Source organism: Phoca vitulina, unplaced genomic scaffold, assembly GCF_004348235.1.
Source record: "Phoca vitulina isolate PV1807 unplaced genomic scaffold, GSC_HSeal_1.0 scaffold2, whole genome shotgun sequence".
NCBI lineage: Eukaryota > Metazoa > Chordata > Mammalia > Carnivora > Phocidae > Phoca > Phoca vitulina.
Window position 1 is genome coordinate 68,319,502 of NW_022589705.1, and position 25,970 is coordinate 68,345,471.

The following is a 25,970-nucleotide window of genomic DNA, read 5'->3' on the forward strand; positions in this document are numbered from 1 at the left end:
GGGGGGAGGGGCGCGCGGCCGCGCGGGGTCCGCAAGGGGCGCGAGAGGCGGCCCGCGCGCGCGCGCGCTAACCGGGCACGCGGACCGGGGCGGGCTGGCGTCCGCGAGGGCGCGAGGGGGGGGGTTGGGGGAGGGGCGGCCGCGCGCCGCCGAGTCGGTCCCCGCCGGCCGCGCGCCCGCCGGCTCGCCCCGCTTCGGGTAACGGTTCCGCCGCCAGGCTTCCCTACGGCCCCACCCCCGTCCCCGTCCGGCCCTCACCGATGACCTTCTTGTCCCCGCCGGCAGGCGCCGCCGATGTGAGGCCGCCCGGGCCGCCGCTCCCTGCGCCGCTGCCCGTGGTGCCGGGCTTGGTGTCGGCAGCGCTGAGGGCGGGGGCGGCGGGGGGGGGCGGCGGGCGGCTGCTGGGTCTCGGCCTCGCTGCTCATGGTTGCGGTGATGGTGACTGGGGCCGGCTGCGGCAGCTGCGGCTCCTCCCGGGGTGTGATGGTAACTAGGCCGGCGGCGGCGGTGGGGCTGCTCAGGGCTCTCTGGGGTCCGCTCTCCGCTCCCGCTACCGATCGAACTAGCGAGAATGGCGGGACGGGCGGGATAAGCCCTGCGATCGACCCGCCCCAAGCATCGTTCACTGGCCAACAGTGCTGTCAATCTCACCACCTGACCCCGATTCCTGGCCTCTATTGGCTAATACTTTATCACTCCTCCACTCTCATTGGCTCTTAGGCGGCTAATTCGGCCGACCTACAACCGTTCCTGCCTCCGCCGCCGCCATAGAGACCGGAACTAGAATTAGAGTAGAGGCACCACGAGAACCATAGAGTACCCGAGAGGACGGGCAGAGTGAACATGACTTTCACGAGGCTGCAACGCGGGCGGGTGGGCCCCACGTCCAGGGTTAGGTCCGGGCCGAAGGAAGGGGACTGCCAAACGCCTGATCCGGGGGCTTGAAAGGGGACCCGACGACACCTTAGCCTCATGTGGAGGGAAGGCCTTCCTCTCTCCCTGTTTTAAATGTGGTCCTTGTGACCTTAGACTGCGGATTGAGCCCTGTTTTCTACGATGGCCGTGTACTCACGGCACAGCGAGGGTTTCTGGAATAGACTTAAACGTATGCATTCAAAGAGCGTCCGTTTTGGCGGAGCAGTCACCTTGGAGGGACCACGCAGTCCGTCAGACCGCCCCTGCTCAGCGTGTTTAGGGCGGAGGGTGGTGGTGTACTCCACGGGGACCTGCCTTCTGAACCATCTTACCAGGCAAAGAACTGTCTCGTTAAGTAGTCACGTCTTTCTGTATTGGCCACAAATCAGATTTAATTTCAGTCTACGTTTATTGAGCAAGCTGGGCATTTTCTTTGCATTTTATCCGTACAACACCCATGTGAAATAGGAATTACGATCCTCATCTCACAAATGATTTATAATTGAGGCTGCCACCTGATGTAGCTGAAGTCCTCTACCTTCATTCGTTCTCTATTAAGGGTCTACTATTGGCTGGGATGCACTAGTTCACGACTCAGTTTCTGCCTTAAATTCAGTCTAGGAATGAAGGCAGAAATTTAAATACCCCAAACTCCAAACACTCCAGTTTTGCAAAAGCACAAAGCATTTTGGGAGTGGAGGTGGGAAGAAGGTGGAGGGCTGACTCCAGGCACTAGGAGGTTTATGCAAAAGCCTAGAGGCAAGAAGACGGGGTCTGGGGGAAATAGAAGTAAAGTAGTCTAGTCAGACTAGAATGAAGACCTTGGGTTATAGAGGTAGGCAGGTTCAAATTAGGAACATTTTATTTGAGATTATCCTAAGGGCAACAGCGAGAAGGGTAATTTTAGAACTCTTAAGTAGGGAGTGGCAAAAATTTTTTTTTAATGGCTACTGAGTGTGGGGCGCTTGGGTGGCTCAGTCGTTAAGCGTTTGCCTTTGGCTCAGGTCATGATCCCAGGGTCCTGGGATCGAGCCCCCTCATCAGGCTCCCTGCTCAGCAGGAAGCCTGCTTCTCCCTCTCCCACTCCCCCTGCTTGTGTTCCCTCTCTCGCGGTGTCTCTGTCAAATAATAAAATCTTAAAAAAAAAAAAAGGCTACTGAGTGGGGAAGGGGTTGTAGAGGGACAAAATGTAAGTAGAGAGACAGTAGGCCAGTGCAGTATCATCTAGGCTGTCAATTCCACCTCCTAAAGGCTTCCCTGAATCAGTCCTAAAAATCTCTAAATGCCAAACCAGAGTGTCTCATTCCTACTTCCATGACGCTAGTATAGGCAATCATCTATTGCTTACAGCAGGAGTAGGCAAACTTTCTCTAAGGGCCAGATAGCAAATATTTTAAGCTTTGCTGGCCAGACAATTCTGTCTCAACTGCTCAACCTTAGAGCCTGAAAGCAGCCAGACAATAAACAAGTGCACTTGTGTTCCAAAAAAACTTTATTTGTGGACACAAATTCGAATTTCATATTTTTACATATCACAAAATATTCTTTTGTTTCAACTATTTAAACATTTAAAAAACATTCTTATTCTTAGCTTATGAGCCACTGAAAAACAGGGAGTGTGATCTGACCTGCCAACCAGTTTGCTGACCCCTCACTTTAGAGCACTGCTGTGGCCTCCTAGCCACTCTCTACCTCTTTCTTCCTCTAAGATTCTCCACCACGATATCCAGAGTGTTCTGAAAACATCTATCTGATCATGACAGTCTTATTACTACTGCCTTAGGTTTGTCCAACTTCCTTATTGTGGTTTACATGACCCTGTACGACTTCTCCAAACTTACCTCTGACACTTCTTTCACATTCCTCGTTCAACCTTCCAGGTGATCTTTGAGCCATTGCTTCCTTTGAGCTATCACATACTATTCCTTCTACATATAACTCTTCCTTTCTCCCTTCTTCTGACTGCTTAACTCTTCATCCTTTGGGCCTTGCCTCAGATGTTACCTTGTTAGGAGACCCTCCTATCCTAACACACTGCGTTGCATTAATTAAACCTTCCTCTCCTCAGACTGAGTTCCTGAAGCATCTGGACTAGTACTTGACACACAGTATCTTAATAATTTTGTTCTATGAATAACATGGTATAGAAAATGGACTGGAGAAGGTACTGACAGCAGAGAGGTTGTCTGGGCAACTGCACCAGTAATCCAGGTGAAAAGGGCTTGCAGCAATAATGTGTATGCACAGAATAGGCAGATGCTAGAGCTGCTATTCATCCGTTCCAGCTCCAGATAACTTTTGACTGTTAAAAAGAAAATGTTTCCTCAAAAGGCAGTTCTGCCAACACTGGGGACATTTAAAAGTGTGCCCTATAGGTTTCAGACCTTTTTCCCAAAGTGGACACTTAGAACAATGGGAGCAGCACCTCTGAATAAATGAGCAACCTTCCCTATGTAACTGGTTTGAAGGGATGGCTTCTCAAACAGAAATATCAATTCTGTAACATTTGTCCTTAAAATGTTACTTAAAAGTATCATTACTTATCCAGTTATTTCACTAAGCTCTCTTCATGTTCCAGGAGCAGAAAGATGAGTTATTTAAGAAACGAGTTTCCATACCGCTGCAGAGATGGCACTGAGGCACTAGAGGGTAAATAGTTCCTGTCACAATTCAACCCCTGCGCCAAGGTGGGAGCTTTCCACTCCAGTTTTGCTAGCCCCTGCCACAGTGCTCAGCATGGTGACCAGTTTAGACAACTCCAGGGCCACCCGTAAGTGATATGAAACCAAGGTTCATTCCAAGAATCTCCTTTGCAAAATAATGTTCACCTTGTCCTCCATCTCTAATAGACTCTGGCCCAAGAACACAGGTCCTCTTCCTAGAAAGCCCCCAATCTGTCAATACTTACCTCAAATGTTACCTCTTCCTTTCATGCTACCCCCCTCCCCCACAGCATACCATTGTACCTACCATTCATGCAACAGGTATTTCTTGAGCACTTACTAGATACTTACCTTTTCTAGGTGCTGGGGGACATAGCAACAAAACAAAACAACAAAACCGAATTCCCTGCCTTTGTAAGGGGTCACATTCTAATACCACACTGAATTGAAATGGGCCTATCTCCTGTATGTCACAAGCACGGGCCACATCCTACTCATCTTGCAGCTCCTGTGCCCAGGACAGAGACTGGCCTAGAATGCAGGTGCCAAGTATAACTGAATTCGAATGAATGGCCCATCATAAGAATGTCAGCTCAGGATCTGAGCTGCTCCTCCTCCTTCCTCTCTCTAATTCCACCTTGTCTAGTTATTTAAAGATCTCTCCTCCACTAGGTCAGTCCTTTCTTCACTTTGTCCCTGAACCTTGTTTACCTAGCTATAGAGAGTTGCAAATATCTATACTGTAGAGCCCTTATATATCTCACCAGCTCCCTGTACTCCAATACACTGAAATGGCACTTTTAACCAGGTTCTATTGTCACAGAAGTCAGCTCTGTGCTACCTCTGCCACTGCCAGGAGTTTGAGTCATCCCTGCCCATAAGCCAAGAGGGAAAAAGGAGGAATGGCATGGAAATGGCCTCATGAAAGGAACACCAGGGAACTCTCTTTACCTCTTTAACATTATGCTCGGTGGGATCTTTCTGTGTTGGGCTATGTCCTTTCAAGATAAGCATTTTCCAAGGCATGTTACTGTTTACAAGTTGCTTTCATATCCATTTGCTTATTTGACCCTTTCAACAATGCTATGAAGTAGATAGGTATTATTATCCCCACTTTGCAGATGAGAAAACTGAGGCTCTGAAAGGGGAAGATAATTTCTCAAAACCTCTACTGTTTAAAAAATGACCCCATATTGAAACCAAGATTTTTGAGTCAATTATTCCCACTTCATCATGATTGAGTAGACACATTCTACCAAATGGTCTCCGATCCAAAAATATCCCACCTTAGTGACCCTTACCCCACAGGTTCCAGAACCAACCACACAGAACCTACTGGGAACATCCTTGGAATAAATTGTGCTTATAGCCCTGGGGCTTTGCCTTCTTTGCCCAATCAGCTGGAACCCAAGAAGGGACTGCTACAATTGCTTGCAAGTCTGAGGCATCACCTAACCACAGTGACGGTTTGGCTCTGGTCCATGCTAGCCTCGACAGCCAGTCCTTCTAGCTGAAGCTAAGGCATGAGGAGACAGGCTATCATTACAACTGGTTAAAAACAACACGTGTTGGGGTGCCTGGGTGGCTCAGTCGTTAAGCGTCTGCCTTCGGCTCAGGTCATGATCCCGGGGTCCTGGGATTGAGCCCCACATCGGGCTCCCTGCTCCGCGGGAGGCCTGCTTCTCCCTCTCCCACTCCCCCTGCTTGTGTTCCCTCTCTCACTGTGTCTCTCTCTGTCAAATAAATAAAATCTTTAAAAAAAATAAAAATAAAAATAAAAACAACACGTGTACCAAAACAAAACAAAACTTTATTTACAATTGAAAACTTAAACAGAAAATCTTGGGTTCTGAATCTGTGACATTTCCAAGGTCTCTTGATCAAAAAGGGCCGCAGCAGGCAGGGAAGCAAACACAGGGGCCAATCCGGATTATTTTACTCAAGAGCGCCACCCAGAGCAAGGGAAGGCCTACAATGGCAGAGAGGTGGAGGTCTGTTAGGGAGGGACGAGATAGCAGCTCAGAGGCACAGGAAGGGAACATTCCATGAGACAATACTCCCATCTCTTCTCTACACTCCTAATCCTCTTTTCCCAAAAGAGCAGAACTGGTCTGACTCTTGCCCTCAGTCAGACCTTTGGTTCCCTAGGATAAAGTTGAGAGGTATACTACACAAGAACCAAAAATAAAGAAACTAACATTTTATGGCCACACATATCATCTCATTTATTTACCCTTCACAAACTCTGTGCAGTATATATTATCTGTAATCAAGCAAAAGAGGAAACTAGGGTCCCAAGGGGTTTAATGGTTTGATGGGGTTTCCTGGTCTACTTGGCTCCAAAGTCTGTGTGTTTTTTGCCAGACTTCAATGGCTCTCTGTGGAGCTCTAGAACAAAGAGCAATCTTTCTTCCTTGCAGGTTTTGGTCCCAGTGTTACAGAGAAAGTAAAGTCCACACCCTTGGTTTATGGCCTTGGTCGTTAGCTTTACTAAAAGAACACAGTGAGTAGACTCAGAAACTACTCTGTCTCCCTCCCCCTAAACACGGCCACGCCCCTTTCCCTCCAAGGGAAAGTACATCCCGGTGTCATACTGCAGATTCAGACAGAAGTTGAAACCTGGGCCCCCAAGCAGAATGCACAGAACTGCATAAATGCACTTTGTAAGTTCCATGGTGCCCTAGGACCTAAGCTCTATCCTAGACCAGGCACTGTGTTAGTCAGCATGGTCCCTGCCTCAAGGACTTCCGTCTACAGAAAACCAGGCCAACACATTTGTGATATGCTATGTTAGATGCTATATAAAGAGATGAACCAAGTACTGTGGAAGCACCCAGGAAGGCACTGCTGACTGCGCCTAGACCTGGGAGGAGACGGAGGGACCAGGGAGTGATTCAGACTGATGGTAGCCACATGCTCCTGGGAGCAGCTGGGAGCAACTAGGATCAGTTAGAACTACAGATATACAGTATGTATTTCTATTATAAGATACATGCTCAATACAGAAAATTGAAGCATACATGGGACAACAGAAATGGGGAAAAAAGAAACTTTGCTGTCTCTACACTACACAAGTAACCATTACTAACAGTTGGCTATATTTCACTACAGTAATTTCTGGAATAGTTAAATATACTAAATCTTGACTTTGTCACTTAACGAACATACCCTAGAAATCTGCCAACACATACAGATCTACCTTTTTTTGTTTTTAAGGCTATGTGGTATTTCACCGACCGGCGTACCTCAATGTGTGTGAGACCTGATTACGACGCTGGGAGCTCTGCCTTTGTACTGGATTGGACTGGAATCAAGCCATTCTTCCCTCCCTCCCCTCCCTTTTTAGCTGGCAGGGCTTCTGCCTTTCAGGGCAGGGAACAACAGTGTCACACACCCAGGAGGCATGCAAATATTTGCTGCCAAATCTCTGGTGCTCCCTAGACCTGTGTTTTCATGTGGAACCTCTTCTCTTGCCTGGACTGCTGCACTAAACACCTCACTGGCCTCAGCTTCTCCTCCACATTGCTGCCAGAATCATCTCCGGAATAAGAAAATTCAATCACAATGTTCTTCTGCTCAAAATCCTCCAGTGGCTCCTGGTGGCCTGGCTCTTTTCAGAGGGCCGGGCTAGGCTCCCTTCTGACAATCTCTGGAGTATGATGGACTCTCACCCCAGGGGGGAAAAAATGTGCCTAGTGCCCAAAGCCCACTCTCAGGATAACATACGAGCATCTCAGCCTGCACTGGTTCTCACAACTGGCCCTGGCCTCCTCCAGCCTTACCATCTTACCCTTTGCTTTTCATACCTTCCTGCTTTGGCCATATGGCATCATGTGCAGTTTCCCTTACACTTGCAGCTGTTTCCTGCTTTTGTGCTTTTGCTCATGCTGTTCCCTCTGCCTGGAATGCCCTCCCGTTCTTAGCCACCTGAGAAGTTCTCTTCTTTCACGTACTCGGCCACAGCATCATCTCTTCTGTAGTCTCCCCACACTGCTCCAGGCAGGCACAGGCGTTCCAGCTTTCCTTACTCCGTTCTGAACCTCCAGTCCAGTGCTTTACTGTGCTGTCATGGGCAGTTTCCCCCAGAGACTGTGAGCTCCCTGAAGGCAGGAACTGGGCTTTTCAAACTTGCAGCCTCCTATGTGGCAGGGGACCCATCTTATTACCTCAGTGCGTAGTTGTGGAAGGAATGAAGGACCAGCCCGTGTGCCACCAACATAGCCCATTACCTTCCTCTACAGGAACATATAACATCTACATCTTCCTCTACAGGAACATATCACATCACAATCCCAGAATGGGGGACAGTGTTTCCTAAAGCTCAGTCATTCCCACAGCACCTTCCCCACTGTTCTAGCCACCACCCACAGGTACAATTAATTTTTAACCTAATCACCATTTGAACTTTAAGAATGCCTCACGGTAAAATGATGTGTGGCACTAATTACATATTTTTCCTAAGATGCAAATGCTAAAGGATACTCATCACGGCACTACCTAGAGCAGTGTTACCCATGTTTCTCCGATAAGAAGCATCTGAGATGCTTGTTACAAACACAGCATCCCAGATCCTACCTCAAACTCACTCAACCCGAACTCTCCAGGGAAGGGATCTGGGAATTAGTAGCTTTAACAAAATGTCCCCCAGTGATTTGATTCTTTAGGGAAATTTGGGAAACAATGACAGAAGAAAGCGATCTACTGCTTGCTACAGGTACCACGTGTGGGGATAACTGGAAGAGCAGCGATTCAGACTTAGCTGGGCTGCCAGAGCTCACAGCCACTCCCTTTTCCAAGAGACTCTCAAGCTTTCCAAACAGAGGTTCCACCAGCCCCCAAGTGGTTGTAAGCAGCAAAGAACCTGATTCAGATTGCAGCAGGAGGATCCTGAGGGCCAAGGTTCACTTATGTATACCTAACCAAATTCATCATAAAAAGCTTTCACAGGGCCCAGTGAGATAAAACCATGGTTTCTACATCGAGAGTTGTACAGAGAACTTCATGTTCACTAAAACCAAAGTCAGGACCTAAGGCGAAACCAGAAGAAGTTCTAGAAATGCTTCCTAGGGAGGTAGAGCTGATCAAGTCACTGCGCTGTCTGCTATCTCCTTCCCAACTTCTTTGATTTCCAGTGCCTAGACACAAGGCCTCACATGCGCAGTTAGGTGATATCTTGATTTGAATGCAGCAGCTTCCTGCTGGACAGTGCCACCAAGAGAGGATCTCCTTCTGGGTCTTTTCTTATTGGAATATGGTGGCTTCTCGATTAAAAAGCAGGCTTCTGTTATTCCACTATAGCCTTGCTACTCAAAGTTAGCATTAGCACCTCCTGAGTGCTGGTTACAAATGCAAAATCTCTGGCCCCATCCAGACCCACTGAGCCAGAACCAGCATTTTAATAAGCTCTCCTGGTGATTCATAAGTGCATTGATGTTTGAGAAATACTGCCCAGTAGGGTTTGAAAACAGCATCTATATTAGCTGTCAACCATTATCCTGCCCCAAACAACCTAAGGGATCTGAAACACTCCCACAGGAATTAGAGATGCTTATAACTTTACAGCTGGGAAGAAAAATGATGGGATGATGCCCTGCTCCCCAATCTCCACTTTTCCTTACTTTCTCCCAAAGCACATTACTGAGAAACCCAAAGTGGAGCCCCTTTAGGTCAATCTAGGCCACCTAGATTCCCTAACACCTTAAAACTTATGATAAGGATTTTTGGTAAAGTTAAATGAGATAATTCAAGTTCTTAGCTCAATACTTGAGCACAAGAAGTATGCAATAAATGATAACTGCCATTATGATATTGCCTCTAAGTATTAGCTATGAAAGATTCAGTTCTGAGCAAGTCATGGGTAGGAGACTGAATTGGAGGTACTGCAATTATAGTTAATTAAAATTAAATACAAAACTCAGTCCTTCAGTCACATCAGCCACATATTTCAAGTGCTCAACTGTCACATGTGGCTAGAGCTGCATGATGGACAGCATAGATACAGAACATTTCTACCATCACAGAAAGGAATTTCTATTGGATAGTTCTGGTCTAAGAAGCCTCTGGAACGTCAAATGGCCCTTGTGGAATTTGTTCTGCTTGGGTTGCAGGCTGAGAAGAGAGGCTTCCATGGGGGCAAAGGTTTACTTTGCCCTTTGCTAATAAGAGATGAGGAGGGGAGGGTTGTGATCACCACCCTCAGAAATTAAGCCCTCAACAAGGATTTCCACGAACTTTCTATAAGGGACTCAAAAAAATACAAAAAAGAAGGCCCAATCAAAAAATTTCTAAACACGAGGGTGCCTGGGTGGCTCAGCTGTTAAGCGTCTACCTTCGGCTCAGGTCATGATCCCAGGGTCCTGGGATCGAGCCCCGCATCGGGCTCCCCGCTCCGTAGGAAGCCTGCTTTTCCCTCTCCCACTCCCCCTGCTTGTGTTCCCTCTCTCGCTGTCTCTGTCAAATAAATAAAATCTTTTTAAAAAAAAAAAAATTTCTAAACACTATTCTTTCCATCTCTGTCCTCTGGTAGTGGTCAGTGGTCAATCCTTAGTAGGACCTAGTAGCTCAACTTAGGTTCAGCAAAGAAAGAAGTGGGAGAAGGAGGGAAACGCCAGCCACTACCAAAGAGGGAGAGCGGGCTGAGCCCTAGGGACCTCCAGTACTGGCAGAAAAGAAAGCTCAGGGTGTCAACCGTGCCTCAGAAGGGACCATTTGGCTGGACAAGAGAGAGGACCACATGCAGCTTCTAGCACACACTTGTGCATGCCTGCCTCAGCATTTGCTCACACCAGTTCCCTGCCTAAAATGCCTGACATTCTCCCTCTCTATTAACTCATGTAATAAATTTTTAATGAATGCCTGTAAGTGCCAGATGCTATGAACACAAAATAAGTCACAGATAGAGGTAGGTACAGTTATTAAAATGGTCTGGCATTTGACTAGATCGCTATTCAGAAAAAAAGTCAGAGAAAAGAAAAATAGATTCTAGGTAATTTTTACAGTATATAAATAAAACCATAGAAATATTAGAAAAAATACAAAAGACATTATGATCTGAGATAGTAAGGACCTTCCTAAAACAAGACAAAAACCACAAAAGCCATAAGACAAAAGACTGATAATTCTGACCTCATCAAAATTTAGAACTTCTGTTTAACAAAGGATATCACCAAAGTTAAGATAAGCAACACAATGCCAGTTTTTGCTTAAAATATGTTCTGGACAAAATAGTCACAACATTTAAAATAGAGAACTAAGATGCAGAATTTATAACTATTCAAATCATAAGAGAAGGGTAAAATAAGCTATATGCTACAAACATAGCATATTGTCAGTTTGTTTTTATATGAAGTAGTTTTATGTGATGGAAGAGGAAAAGTCTTCAAGACATCTGCCAAATGGAAAACAAATGAACAAAATAGTATGATGACATTTAGGAAAAACAAAACCTCCCAAAATAAGATAGGCATAGAAAAGGCCCTGATGGACATACATCAAACTGAAAGCAGTTACCTCCTGGGACAGAAGTGGGACTGGATGGGGAGGAGGGGTAATGACAAGGACTTGAACTGTTTTCTCAAGGTTGTATTATGTTACTTTTATAATTAAAAATAAACAACCAAATAAAATATGTGAATGTTCATTGAATTTTTTTTTTTTTTTAGAGCTATTAAAGTTACTATGTGGACAGCTGGGGAAGTTGGAACATGTATATTAAATAATATTACTGTGGTCACGTAGGATGCTATTTTTAGGAGTTGTTTGCTGAAGTATTTAGGGGTAAAGTGTCAAGAAGTCTTCAACTTTCAAATGGGAAAGAAACGAAGGAAAACGATGGACGGAATGAAGGTAGAAAGGAGGGAAAGAAGGGGAGCAGGAGAGAGGAGAGGGAATGGGAGGAGAGGGAAGAAGGGAAAGAAAAAACCAATGTCAAAGTAAAATGGTAACACAAGAATACTAACCATTGGTAAATCTGGGTGAAAGGGAGATGGGTGTTCAGTATACTATTCTTCCAACTTTTCTGCAGGTTTGAAAATTAAAAAGAGAAGGAAGGAAGGAAGAAGGAAGGAAGGAAGGAAGAAAAGGCAAAACATCACCAACCCACACTAGCTGATCAATTTCTCCCTTGAACTCTGATCACACTTAGCAACGTCACTCAGGTTACTAGTGATCACCTCTGAGAATGTGTCTTACTCCCCATAAGCTCCTGAAAGACAGAGGCATTTTTCAATTCTCTGTCACCCAGCACAGAGCAGGCAGTGGCGAGTGTGGGGAGGAAGTGGGCCTGTGCAGGCTGAGAAACGTGTTGCGTTCACTTATGAGGCTAGCAGATACAAAGTCAGGGCCTGGAAATGAGCATCAGTTTTTTTTTTTTTAGATTTTATTTATTTATTTGAGAGAGAGAGAGAGCACAGAGGGAGAGGGCGAGGGAGAAGCCGACTCCTCACTGAGCAGGGATCCTGACTCAGGGCTTGACCCCAGGACCCTGGGATCACGACCTGAGCCGAAGGCAGACGCTTAACCGCCCCCCAGGTGCCCCGAGCATCAGTTCCAACAAGAGAGGCATGACAGCTGTGTCTCCTGGCTGCCCAGGCTGCTCCCAGCCCGGAGTCGCCCAGGAGTGGAGCCAGGTCCTTCCAGCAGGAGCACTGAATGGAAGGAACTACAGTGTGACAGTGATGTCAGAGACTGCCTACTGGTATTCAGGTTGATACTCTGTAGGCCACAAAGTGGTAGAAAAGTAAAATGCCCTAATAACGCTTTCTCTTCTGTTCCTTACAATGAGCCTGAGATAGCGACTGTCTCCATTTGACAGGTGAAGAAACAGGCTCAGAAAAGGGAAGTGATTTCCCCAAGGTCACATAGACAGGAAACGAGGCTCAATCCCATGTTTGCAAGTCTAAAGTTCCTTCCACTAGGCCATGCTGTCCTCACTGGGGTCTCCTAACCAGGAGGAGAAAGACACACGTACCTGATCAGTCTTGCTCTGGACTACATCTCCCCACACTGTGAGATCACCACAGGCAGCTTGGGCTTATTGTTGGGGCCTGTGGGAACATTCTAGGAGAGAAAGCACAGTGGAGATTCATCCGCTCAGACACACACGCTCACCAAACACGTACTGATGCCTGCCAGCCCCTGGGCTACAGACTGAGGACTCAGGGACTGAAATGCTAACAGTCCATGTCCTACCACAAGGGTAGAGATAATCCAGATTGAAGAGAAAATGTCCAACATTTTAAAAAAAGCATACCTATGCTATAAAACAATGCAGTAAGTTATAACACAGTTTACACAACAGGGCAGAGGAAGCACCCACTGCTTAAACAGGTCAAGAGGGATTCACACAGCAGGGGACATTTGAGCTGGGCCCACCAGGAGGAAAAGAAAGGAGAGGAGCATTCCAGTAGAGGAAAGAGCACAAGCAAACGCTCAGAGGCAGGAATGTGTATGGCATATTTATTTAGAGAAGAGCTAATAGCCTGACGAGACTGGAATCTGGAGGCAGCGGTGGCAGAAGGGGCTGTGGAGAGGCAGCGGGGACCAGGTCACAAAGGATCATGGTTTCACTGCTGAGTAGGATTTTATCAAGTAGGGGAAGGGGCCACCAGAAGCCAAACCTCAGTGAGCATCAGAAAGGCAAACTTACAGGCCAAGAAAACAGGGAGGGGCGAGGGGCCATGGACTCCTCCCTCTTCCTGAGGGAGCCCATGTAACTGCAGGCAGTAAAGACTGGGCCTAACACACTCCTGCTACTAGACCAGAATGGCCAAGATAGAGGAAATCAAAACAGGACTCACCTCAATCTTTCGCATCACTAGAAGTCCATCAATGATTTTTCCTGTAGGAAAAGTATGAGCTAGACTTTATTATTCTCATTTGCATAGCAGTTTCCAGCTTCCACTCTTAGCCAGCATCTCATTTGATCCTCATACTACCAACAGAAAATTGAGATTTGATGGAAGTGAAATGATTTGCCCAAGGTCACAGGTAGGAAGGAGTGGAGTACTAGGTCTGGGCGATTGCAAAACCCTCCTGTACCGTGCTCCCTCTGTGTGGCATTTCTTAAGTGATACCATTCGGGTTTCCCTCCCAGACATACAGATCACCCAAGTGGTTACACACTACATCAGATAGCCCCTCAGTTCTTCCCTCTGGTGCTCTAACCACATGTCGTCCCCACCTCCTACCACTTCCACCTTCCCAGAGCAGTTACATTAGTCGAGCACTCTTGGGACTAGAGTCTGAGGACTGGCTCATTTGGAAGTCCCACTGTGTGTGAATGGGGCCCAGAATCTGGGACAGGAAGAGGACTCACCAAACACTACGTGCTTCCCATCCAGCCAATCACATTTAGAGCAGGTGATGAAGAACTGGCAGCCATTTGTACTGGGACCACTGTTTGCCTGACAGAAACCAAGTATACCTTCAGTGAGTTTTCCTGGCCATGCTAGCTGAAGGGCAAGATTCCCAAAAGAGGGGAGCCTGGGTGGCTCAGTCGGTTAAGCATCTGCCTTCAGCTCAGGTCATGATCCCAGGATCCTGGGATCAAGCCGCACATTAGGGCTCCCTGTTCAGCTGAGAGCCTACTTCTCCCTCTCCCTCTCCCTCTGCCTGCCACTCCCCCTGCTTGTGCACTCTCTCTACCTCTGACAAATAAATAAAATCTTAAAAAAAAAGGATTCCCAAAAGAGCCTGTAGCCCTGATTCCTTTCTTTCAGCAAACCTTACTAAATACCTACTATAAGCCAGATCCTAAGCTAGGATCCAAGGATATAGAGATAAACAGGATACATAATCACTGCCCTCAAGGAGCTAGATCTTTAAATGAATGTACAGTTCTCCTGCAGTGTGAATTTTAAAAATGGGAACAATTGTTCACAGGGACTGATTTGCTGTATTTAATCCAACACTGGTTATACCTGGATTATAGTTACAAGTTAGATACCATGGAGAAAAAGCCTGTTGCCTGTGCCATAAGCTCTTTTGTCTGAATAGCTTTATACTGCACCATAACAATGGTAATAAAAGACTTTAAGAAGGTGTGAGAAGGTGCTACACTAGTGCCATGCTAGAAAAAGACTGCATTTAATCAATTGATGTTTGCTTTTTACAGCTACACCCAAAATCCTTTATTATTGAATTTTACAGGAAGAAGTATTTTTTTAATTGAGAATCTGAAAGTCTCTAGCCATATCCCATCTCCTTCCTTGAAATTGTTTCTACCTCATTACATTTCACAATGCATTATAAAATAGGCTATGATTACGATACTTTGCATCGTAATTTACAGTGATATTTTGATAAGAATTTTGAGATTTGAAGGAAGTGAAATGATTTGCCCAAGGTCACAGGTAGGGTATCTTGATATTGTATTTACAGTGATACTCTGTAAAGCGTTATTTGACTTTCTCATGAAGTGTACTTTTGTACTCTATATGTTGATACCCCAGAACTGCCTTTAATATACTAAATTCAGGCTTTTGTACATCAACAAGTCCAAGTTACCTTTCAGTAGCACTGCCTTGTGACAGTGTCTGTCTCTGTGAACATTTTATTGCATACTTCCCTTGTTTAGGAAAAAAGGAGTAGACAATGGGAAACAGAGTACTATTAAAAGCACAGGTCTCATACGATTAACATGACTGAAGCAGCACTGGAAATTATGAGATAGGTCGCTAGCAGTAATCGGACACTTCATGGATTTAAATTGGTTGATTCTGTGTTCAGCTGTGCAGGAATAAAAGTGTGTATGAAATACATTCACGACACTGTCCAGGGGAACGTGCTCATTACCTCCCTAGGGATTTTATGTTATACTTAGAAATGCCCCACGTAAGATAGGCTACTTTTGGGTTTTGTGCGTGTACTTACGAACATCTACATGAAATCAAGGGAATGGCTGAGCCAGTCAGAGGAGGCACATGCCGTGGAATGAGGGACAGACTTCCCAGGGCTCCCAGTTCTTTGCTTCCTTCTTTTCACCAATCAATCAAGCATTCATTCAATCTACCTTGCTGCTGGTGTACGAACGTTTATTAGCAAGCAGGCAGGAGAATAGTCATCTAAGTTTTTATAGCTTAAGGGACACTCTGCCCTCAGCCACTCATTTACTCATTCTCTCAGCAGTACAGCTTACTGCTTTTGTGAGTAAGCTCTGGAGCCAGATGATGACCTCGCTGGAATCCCAGCTCTGCCACAGACCGTGTGACCTTAATTTAGTCACATAACCTCTCTAGGCCTCAGTATGCTCATTTGTACCTATCTCAAAGGGATGTTGAAAGGATTAAAATGAATTAATGCAAATATGATGTTTGTTGAGCAACTGGCCAATAAATGTTAGCTATCATATCATCTTTCGGTTGTTCATCGGTATCTGCTCCGCGCCTTTCTGTATCAGGTAGTAGGGCTTGGAGACCACTGAGGCCCAGTCCCTGCCCTTGAGGAACTTAGGATTTAGGGGAGGATGGAAACAAAAACAAGTGTGCCACATGATCTGTGATTGTACAACTTCACCAGCGTCAGCCTGAGGGAGCACAAACCAACGTTTCCTTCCATTTTTCCGACTCCTCCATAGATGGCATGCCCCTAGAAGGTCCTGGCCCTCCTGGCGAAGATCCAAGCCCACCTAAGCTATGCCTGCAACATTTACCTGCACTTGCCCAGCCTGGCTTTCCGAAAAGGGAGCTTGCACACTGTTTGCTGGGCAGGTCTCGCCCAATTCTCATGGCAGCCTCCTAACTGGCTTCTCTGTCCCCACCTCTGTTCCCATCTGCTACTCACACCACAGCCAGGGGCTTGGCTCTAAATCACAAAGTTGATCAACCCTGCTCAAAAAAGCATACGGCTCTCCATACCCTATCAAAGAAAGCCCACACACTTCATCCTTATTCTGGCATTTGAAGCCCTTAAGGGGCTAGACCCCATCTTCCTCTCCAGTGTCTCTACTGGTCCTTCCCTCCCCCATTCACATCCTATGTGCTCATCCTTCCTCACCTTCTAACCCTGGACCATGCCGCCCTGCTATTTGACGCCACCCTCCTCTTTGAAGCCATGCCTGACCCCTCAAAGTAATGACTCTCATTCCGTGGGGCCCTCCCAGTACTTTTACATACCCTGAGGGGCCCTCACCTTAATAGATGGTGGTGTGAACTACACTATGCTGGGCTTGTCAGTTTGCATGTGTGATTCCATTAGATGTTAAGTGTCACAAGGGCAGGTATCAGGTCTATACCTTGTACCCTACCCTGAGGCCTGAGACAGACAGAAGGGTGCCGGGAGAATCCTGCTGGGTGGGGTGCCAAGCACATGGACTCTGGGTCCTGAAAGCACAACTGGCCACGCTTTGAGCAACAGGGCTGGATGCTGAGCCACGTATCCCAGCTCAAACAAAGGTAAGAAAACATGTATCAGAGTTCAGTTGTGGCTCCCCAGACTGCTAGAGGTTCCAGCCCAACAAAATCAAAACTAATTGAGGAAGGAGGTGGGTGTGGCAGAGGTGAGTCCTGGGATAAACAAGAGAAGTAAAGAATTTGCTTCCATCCTAAGAGACAGCACCGGGCCTCAAGAGGGGCCCAGACACCTGCTGGATAAAAATCTAACCCAAAACCTTGACTGGACCTTACTTACCATGGAAAGCAGGCCTGGCGCTGAGTGTCTCAGTTTAAAATTTTCATCTGCAAATGGCCCCCGGTAAATACTGGCAACTCCAGTACCATCTCCCTGAGCAGAGAGAAAGGAAGTGTTAGCAAGTTTTGAGCGTTGCTCCCCACCCCCCGGGCCCCCCCGGAACCCAGAGGAGGAATGCTGCTGCACCATAGCCAACTTTTTTAAGTGGCACTCCTCCTCTTGAAGGTCACTTTGCGAGTCACACCTCTTGGACCCTATCTTACAATCAAAGCCAGCCCCATCCAAGGCACCTGCAGCCTATATACTGACCAGGGCATTGCACAGATTGGGTAAAAGAGGTCACAGCTGGGCCTCTAGAAAGCTCAGTTAGGACACAGGCAGAGTAGGGAACAACAGTACAATGATCACATACATAATCCTTGCCACACCCAAAGACTCTCATGCCTGAGGTCATATACAATCACCCACTTAACTGACCACTATCCCCACTCCCCCAAGCTCTGCAGGTGGATGGGCTCCTGCAAGCCTCGTCTGTACAGATTCCACCCTCCTGACCAAAGCTGGCTGGTCCAGGGGAAGATGCCCAGCTAATACAGGGCCAACTAAAGTTCCTTCTCTGGGAATTGTGAAGGAGGACTGATGCTCTCTTTGAGGTTGAATTTATCATGTGAGCCTGGAAGCTGGGTGACCATCCTCTGCAAAGTGGACTGGAGAACAGAAAGAGAAGGCAACACACAGAGCACTGGAGAAACAGAAAAAAAAGGACTGCCTTGGTTTTATGTGGCTTTCCAGTTCCTAGTTCTGTTTCTTCCTTTGGGTTTCATGAAACACCTTATCATAAATCCCTAATTTCTGCTTAAAGTAGCTTTATTAGCATTATCTCTTCGCTCTTCCAGTAACCACATCGAATAAGCACTATCGTCTTCCTCATTGTTCAGGTGAGCCAACTTAAGTCAGGATAATAAAGCAACTTGGCCAAAGCCATATTTGCAGTACCTTAAACAGAATTCCTGAGAGGGTGCCAAAAGACCAACTTCTTCCAGCCAGTTAGTAAAGAAAAAGAATATTGGGTGCATGGCAGAAAGGGAAAGCACTGACGTAGGGAAGAATCAAGGGGCCCTTACTGGGGCAAAGACTACCAAAGGGGATTAACATAAGCCAGACGAGGAAAAAAACTGTCAAAATCAAACCTTTATTTGATTAAAAATTAGTAAAACCAAGCTCTGTGTAGTGGAAAGATTTGGATGTGAATTCCAGATCAATCCTTTATGAGCTGGGAAAGTCACTTCGTACCACTGAGCCTCACTTCTTCCAGCTATCAAGTGAAGATGAAATCACCTGCTCTTTACACTGCTGCCGTGAAGATCCAATCAGAAAAGACCTTGCAGCTGATACAGCACTATATAAATGTGAGCTATTATCTTTAACTACACACAAATACCTATGTACATACAGAAAGAAGAAAAAAACAAGTTCACTTCCAATTTCCCAATAAACCTGGGGGGACAGATCACTTCTCGCATCTTTCCCTATAATTACATTATTTATTGCTCTCCAGGAGCCAGGGAAAATGACAAAATTAATTTTCAGAGCGAAAACAGAAAGCGACTTAAAAATTAAATGAATAGGGGCACCTGGGTGGCTCAGTCGGTTAAGTGTCTGCCCTCAGCTCAAGTCATGATACCAGGGTCCTGGGATCGAGCCCCACATTGGGCTCCCTGCTCAGCGGGGAGCCTGCTTCTCCCTCTCTCTGCCACTCCCCCTGCTTGTGCTCTCTCTCTCTCTCTCTCAAATAAATAAAATCTTAAAATAAAAATCAAATGAATAAATAAATATTAAAAAAAGAAAGCAACTTAAATCTTTAACAATAGTGGACTGATCAAATAAATTTGTTATCTATTCGTAATGGAATATTACGTAGCTATTATAAAGAATGACTTCATGACAAGGGAAAATGTAGACAATTATTAAGTATAAAAAATTACAACATATACATGATCTTAAGTCTGTTAAAAATTATGTCTGACACACATCCATATGCAATGATAAGAATGACAGCTCTAAACTAAAATGCCAAGATATATTCCTTAAGAAGCAACATTCCTTGAGATGACTTATTTTCTTTTTTGCACTTTTGCAACCAAAAAAAAAAATTATTAAAACAAACATATATTCTTGGTCCAACTTCAGAAGGTCTCAAATCCTACTTCTTCTGCTTCTTGCTCATTTCATTTTTTCTTTCCTAAGAGTGGCTCTGAACAATTGTTTCTTGCTGACATTCAGCCTTCTGGCTGACCAACTATGCTGTCTGACCCTGGAGCTATCGAAAAGTGACTGCATGGGCCTGGCAATGACCAGTAAGAAGTTGGTCCTGTCCCTGTTAAGACAATATGGCAATACAGGAGCCTATGGAAAGAAAGAGAATAGATTCTTAGCCCTCCTTACCAGCTAATACAAAGTATATGGTCGCCCAAGCCCTACTACCATCAGGTGTAGCCCGGGGTTGCAAACTTAAATGCCTACAGGGACAAGTGACATAAATAAGGGAAGCAGATGATAGTGACTGAGGTGAAATGGCAAGGACAGACCCTGTTTAAAGGGAGCAGTTACTTGATTCCAAACCACTGTTGCTACATGAAACACAGGCCTAGTGCACCCCTATTTTCCATTCTTTAAAGAGAATACAAAACTCTGGAATTTTCTGGTGAAATGTCCTAGTTTTACAACATAACACACATGAAACAAAGCATATCTGAAAGCCTGGTTCAACCTAAAATCTGCCACTTTGTAACCTTATCTAGACAGGAAATATAGGTCTTTAAAAACTCCTAAGAGTTAAACTAAATAAATATACACATGAAGGAAAAAGAATGTCTCCCAGATTCAAGAAAATAGCAATATGACTAAACAAATGATATTAATAAGAAAAACCACCATGCACATGCACACAAGTGGTTGGCTAAGGACAAAAGTAGGTTTAAGAAGATATGGTTTCTTCAAGCACCCTCCAAGGTCAGAGGAAGGGGAAGAGGCTTGGTATGAAAGACACATACAGTCTAGTCACAAAAAAGTTATGCTTCACAGTGAAGAACTATTCTCCTAGGCTCTGCTAGTAAATAGAGAAAACATCACTCCAGAATGATCTACCTCTGTTGCTCTGATTCTTTGCCCACTAATCGATTTTTGATGAAAAAACTCAGCTTTCCAGGCACCGTGATACCAGAGGTGGAAGGGAATTAGAGTATAAGCACTAAGCTCACTGAAAAAGGACTTACTGCCATTTAGAAAAAAAAAAAAAAATTGCATCTGATTTCTATCCAAATTTCATGTGACTAACTAGTTTGTATCTCTCATGGATCATGTAGAGGTATGCTGGGAAAGTTCGGTTTCTGGCCCTAAAAGGCCAGGGGATTTGGAAGTCAGTGACTCAAAGTGCTGATGTCTGTCATCTAGTGGTATAAAAAGAAGTAAGACAGCAACTCTAAAGGACATTCCTATCACCCTCCTCCCCCATCAAACTTGGCTATTGTTTCAAGCCTTAGGACTGGGCCCTGTAGTAGAAATAGTAGTAGCAGCAATAACAAAAAACAATATTCCTAGAGGGCTTTGATAGCAAAGAAATAGTACTTACATTAACAAAATCCCCACCCTGAATCATGAAATCCTTTATGACCCTGAAACAGAGAATAAAGGATCCTGAGAGAAGATTCTGTCATTTAGAAAAACATTGATTTAGTCATACTTTAGATTAACATTGATTTAAAAATAAAATGTTTATCACTTTGGCTTTTAATAAGCCTTCAAATCAATTGCTGAGTTCACAAAAACATTCCTTCTCAAGATCTAGGAATTATCCTATGGTTTTATTTCCCTCTAAAGAGATGAATCCCCCAAGGAAGTAATTCTAAAAGCCTGCAGGATGCTTGCCAAGGCCTTACCTGTGGAAGGTGCTCCCTTTGTATCCTATCGGAACCCCATCTTTTCTATAACAAAACGAAAGAAACTTGGAATGATGACAGGTAATCATAGGCCTGTCCAGTTTACCACCCACTGGAGCCAAGGGACTCTCCTAAAGATGGTCGGAAGAAGTCTATTACTGTCACCAGCAATCATTCAAGTCCTGCCGGTGGTTCCCCAAAACCCCACTGCAGCCCCAGGACACCATTCAAGAGCAAGCAGAGAAATCAACCACGTCTGAGACTGACCTGAATTCTCCAGTGCAGAACTGCCTGAAAGGGAAATGAGTGAACGATTCAGTCACCGTGACATCACAGCTGACGGCGCCCTTAATGGGGTGGGGATGGGGGGAGCAGAGACATTCGCGCCAGCAAGCCCACCAACGGGCCAGCCGACGTCCAGACACCTAAGCATACAAATTAACAACAAAATTGACACGGGAAAAGTAAAAACGGTGACTATTCAGAGCGCTACAGAGAGGACTCCGATCTCAAGGGTAGCGAGTGGACGGATAGAGGGAGGCAGAGGATAACGCGTACCGGGTCCAGCTTCTGGTTCGGTTAATCTAGCAGAGCTGGGACATCTCCTTACCTAAAATTCTCGGCCGTCTTAGGCACAACGTCCGCAAAGAGCTCGATCTTCATGCGGCCAACTTCCTGCAAGCGGCGGGAGATTGTCAGAATACCCGGTCCAAGACCATGAAGGCCTCAGCGAGCAGGGAACTGGAGGGGCTGACCCCTCTCTCCCCCTTGCCACCTCCGCAGCCTCTCCTTCCGTGCCGCCCAGTCCCTGCCCCTGCGGGGCGCTAGGATGGGCAAGACTCCTCCTCCCCCTCCCGTGCCCCCGCCCCGCAGGTCGGTAGGTTCTGGTCCAGTTTCGTTTCCTGGATTCTCGAGTCCGCTATCCCTGGGTGGGTGAGATCTTCCCGGCTGGCCCCGTGCAGTGTCCCTTCGGCGCAGTGGCTGCCTGGACCTCACCTGGCCGCCAATGCTAACATCAAAGAACACCACGGGATTGACAGGGCTTGAATTTGCCACCGCCATGGCTCCGACCCGGAAGCAGAAGACGGAGGCATGGGTTCCGGCGAACCTCATCCCCGCTTAGCGGGTTTACTCTAGGGCGCAGGCGCAAAAAGAGTCAACCGAGGCCAGGCCCCGCCCCCCGGAAGTCGCGCCCCGCCCCTGCGGCGAAGGTGTCTCGGCCTGCGGCACCCAAACTGGGCGTTGCGGCAGTAGGCGGGGCCGGGACCTCTGAGCCAGCATATATGCGGTTTCTTATCCCTGCACGTTAGTCTGTGAACCTTACGAAGGCAGGAATCTGTTCATCCTCAGCGCTTAGAACAGCCTGGCATATGTAGCCCTTCAGTTAAGTCAGGACACCAGAATTTTAGTTCTAGTTCTGCCACAAGCTTTCACTCTTGTCACTTACAATTCATTCGTGCCGCTAGCAGAGCAGCTAGAGCTTTTTAAATAAATGTTTATAAATCATTCCTGGCTTCCCATATTTAGAATAAGATCCAATTCCTTATATACAAAGGCCTACATTACATTATCTGGCCGCGCATACCTGGCCTCATCTTGTATCACCCTCAATTATGATACTTGGCTTTTCTGTCCCTCAAGGTCATGGAGAAGGATACTCTCTTTATAGAGTCTTGGTACTAGCTGTTAACTGTCTTTAACATTCTTCTAGGTCTTAATGAAGGCAGGGAGTACTCCTTGTAGCTCAGGTCTCAGCTCAGCGGTCACTCAACCTAAAGCAGCCCATGGCCACTCTTTCAGATGCATCACTAGTTTATTTTCCTCATGCCATTCACCATCCAAAATTATATGGTCTGTCTCCCCACCTCTGTGTCCCTGTCGCACACACATGCCTACCCTCCAACCTAATAGCATATTAACTCCAGGAAAGCAGAAGCTGTCTGTCTTCACAGGTGTAGCTCTAATGCCTACTATTGAATAGCCCATAGTAGGGATTCAATAGTGAAAGAAGGTGACCTGGGGCAAGGTTTGGAGTCAGAGCATATATCTGATATCATAGCTATTATGTCCTATATCCTTTGATCATCCTTTCTAGGTCAGTCACCTGAGGAAGCAAGGGTTACATATAAAAATTCAATGTTTCAACTTAAGATGTCTTTATTTTTGGTTACTTTTCCTTTCCCCTTGGTCTCCTTCTCTATCTCCAATTGAAGAATAAAAAAGAAGAGGAGAATAAGGATGGGAGGAAAGAACAGCAGGAATCACCCTTCAGTATAGTTTATAGCAACTATTTTAAAATAAATTTTTTAAATTGGTAATATCCAATGTGATGAGGTTGTGGAAAAACTAGTACAAAGTGCTGGTGAAAATAAATGATGATTCCGCGGGAAGCCTGTTTCTCCCTCTCCTACTCCCCCTGCTTGTGTTCCCTCTCTCGCTGTGTCTCTCTGTCAAATAAGTAAATAAAATCTTTAAAAAAAAAGAAAAGAAAAGAAATGATGATACCTAGCTTTTGTTAAGCAGCTACTAAGTTCTAAATACACATTTCATTTCATTTGGTCCTCACAACTCTATGGGACAGGAACGACTACTGTTCCCACTTTATGGACCAAGAAATTGAGGCTTAAAGAGGTTGACTATAGGGGCGCCTGGGTGGCTCAGTTGGTTAAGCATCCCACTCGATCTCAGCTCAGGTCTTGATCTCAGTGTCATGAATTCAAGCCCCACATTGGGCTCCATGCTGGGTGTGGAGACTACTTAATTAAAAAAAAAAAAAAAAAAAGGAAAAAGAAAAGAAAAAAATAAAGAGGTTCACTATAGAAACATTATGTTGACACAACTTTTTTTTTTAAAGCAACGCAACAAGTGATATACCAAAACTATGTAACATTTGTATTTCTGACCCAATTATGCCAATCTTTTCTGGAGTAACTCAAGAGAAAAAAAGAGCTACATTCACAAAGACTTTCACCACAGCATAACCTCAAATAGTGAAAAAGTAGAAACAACTTAAATGCAAACGAGAGAATTTATAGAACATCAACATGATAGAATATTATGTGGCTACTGAAAGAATAATTATGAAGACTATTGAAATACAGAAAAATGTTCTATGGTATACTAAACTAAAAATCAGGCTGTGAAAATGAACACACAATATAACAACCACTTAAAAATATATGCATTTGAATAAGAACCAAAAAGGAATAAATGAAAATAGTTGTCTTGAGAATGCAGGATTATAGATTTCTTTTTCTTTTTTAAAATATTCGCTTTAATACAATTACATTGTTTTTACTTTTAAAAAATAAATAATACCCATGATAATAGGGGGAAAGTGCTGAATTAGCTATATATGTGCTCTGCTGAAAAGACCCCTAATTAAACCATTGAACTTAAGTCACTATTACTGATCTATACAAGGATATTTGAGGATATCAAACAAACTTGAGAAATCTATTTTTAAAACTGGTTTAATGAATTTATCAGCAATTCTGAGGACTCCTGGTTGACGTCCAGTGGGGATCCGTGGTAGGTAACTCTTCTCCATGTCATGTTCTACCCTCACACCCAAGCTTTAAGTTAGCAGCTTTGATCCATCTAGTCTTAGCCATCAGTGATTTTATAGTTCTGACTTTTGGTCTTGTTCTTGGATACAATGTGTCTCTTTCAGAAAAGCCACGTTCATGTATCCAGCTTCAGAATTCTGTGAACACGAAAGAGACTCAGGAGACTTGGGGTTTGCCTTTGCTGCTTCTGATGTATGTTCTTTAATCTCTTGAAGACTTCCAACCGACTCTACCAAACCTGTTCCTGAAAAACTAAGAATGGCCATATGTGAGGACTTTTTGAAAACAGGATCTCTTGGTAGCACTTTGGGGTTACGGGGATAAAGTATTAATAGGATTTCAGTTTTTTACAACTGTCAAACACAAAGGAAATCAAATAACATTTAGCTTAAACTTATGTTTACAGATTACTTTCTACTTTAGTCAAGATTCTGTCAGGTGTGGGGATGAAGAGGTGGAAAGAGAGAAGGGATTGGGAAAAGATTCAAATACTAAATATAGAAACATTACTCCCAAATGCTATGCTTTGTCAAGCCAGCAACTCAGGATGAGTTTAGGCAGCCATGACTCTCAGGCTTGCAGTTGATTGTCTTGACTTTACTAACCTGGGGTTTGGTAAGGGCAAGATTTTATTCAATGATTCCAATTCAGCGATGTCACAAATTTTCTCCTGAAAGAAAAGAAAGGATGAATATTTAAAATTATAATTATAAGCCATTGGCAATATGATCCTAAAACGTGTGCTTTATATATATTTTTGGTTAAAAATTTAATCCCTTCCCCTCCTACTTGCTAGAATGGCCATCCTAAAAAAGACAAGAGATAACAAATGCTGGCGAGGATGTGGAGAAAAGGGAGCCCTTGTGCACTGTTGATGGGCATGTACATTGGTACAGCCACTGTGGAAAACAGTATGGAGGTTCCTCAAAAAATTAAAAAAAGAAATACCATATGATCCAACAATTCCACTTCTGGATATCTGGAGAAAATGAAATTACTGTCTGAAGATATCTGCACCCCACCCCATGTTCACAGCAGCATGATCTTACGTATATGTACAATCTAAAAAAAAAAAAAAAAAAACAAACTCATAGAAGCAGAGATCAGATTTGTGGTTGCTAGAGGTGGGGGTGTGGTGGATGGAGGAATTAGGTGAAGGTGATCAAAAGGTACAAATTTCCAGTTATAAGATAAATTCTAGGGATGTAATGTACAACATGAAGACTACAGTTAACAATACTGTACTGTATATTTGAACG

At 45.0% G+C, this 25,970-nt stretch overlaps 3 protein-coding genes across 12 annotated transcripts in view; all 3 read right to left on the reverse strand.

Moving 5' to 3' along the window:
• The window catches only part of YBX1 (Y-box binding protein 1), an 18,585-nt gene extending 18,025 nt beyond the window's left edge, over positions 1-560 (reverse strand). Inside the window, 2 exon segments of the mRNA XM_032431277.1 lie at positions 259-385; positions 387-560. Of these exon segments, the coding sequence (XP_032287168.1) occupies positions 259-385; positions 387-425 (166 nt within the window). The 5' untranslated portion in view covers positions 426-560.
• Positions 561-2,488: 1,928 nt separating this feature from the next.
• PPIH (peptidylprolyl isomerase H) lies at positions 2,489-22,323 on the reverse strand. Of its 5 annotated transcripts, none has more exons than XM_032431309.1 (10): positions 22,139-22,284; positions 21,753-21,817; positions 21,410-21,433; positions 21,143-21,187; positions 20,836-20,878; positions 17,205-17,297; positions 13,894-13,981; positions 13,376-13,416; positions 12,547-12,635; positions 2,489-3,217 (listed from the first exon to the last, which is right to left on the reverse strand). In XM_032431309.1, exons 1-9 carry the CDS (start codon positions 22,253-22,255, stop codon positions 12,567-12,569), a joined length of 585 nt encoding a protein of 194 aa, XP_032287200.1. In that variant the 5' UTR covers positions 22,256-22,284; the 3' UTR covers positions 2,489-3,217; positions 12,547-12,566. The 5 variants fall into 5 exon arrangements, with proteins under 5 accessions (XP_032287200.1, XP_032287218.1, XP_032287180.1 ...); XM_032431327.1 differs by lacking the exon at positions 2,489-3,217 and adding an exon at positions 5,369-5,547 and having other exon boundaries at positions 22,139-22,323; XM_032431289.1 differs by lacking the exon at positions 2,489-3,217 and adding an exon at positions 5,369-5,571.
• A 2,074-nt stretch (positions 22,324-24,397) lies between these two features.
• The window catches only part of CCDC30 (coiled-coil domain containing 30), a 117,951-nt gene continuing 116,378 nt past the window's right edge, over positions 24,398-25,970 (reverse strand). For all 6 annotated transcript variants that reach the window (XM_032431359.1, XM_032431367.1, XM_032431339.1 and 3 more), the window contains 2 exons: positions 25,317-25,381; positions 24,398-24,963 (listed from right to left, as the gene is read on the reverse strand). In XM_032431359.1, coding sequence (XP_032287250.1) covers positions 24,765-24,963; positions 25,317-25,381 — 264 coding nt within the window. In that variant the 3' untranslated portion in view covers positions 24,398-24,764. The remainder of the gene's footprint in view (positions 24,964-25,316; positions 25,382-25,970) is intronic.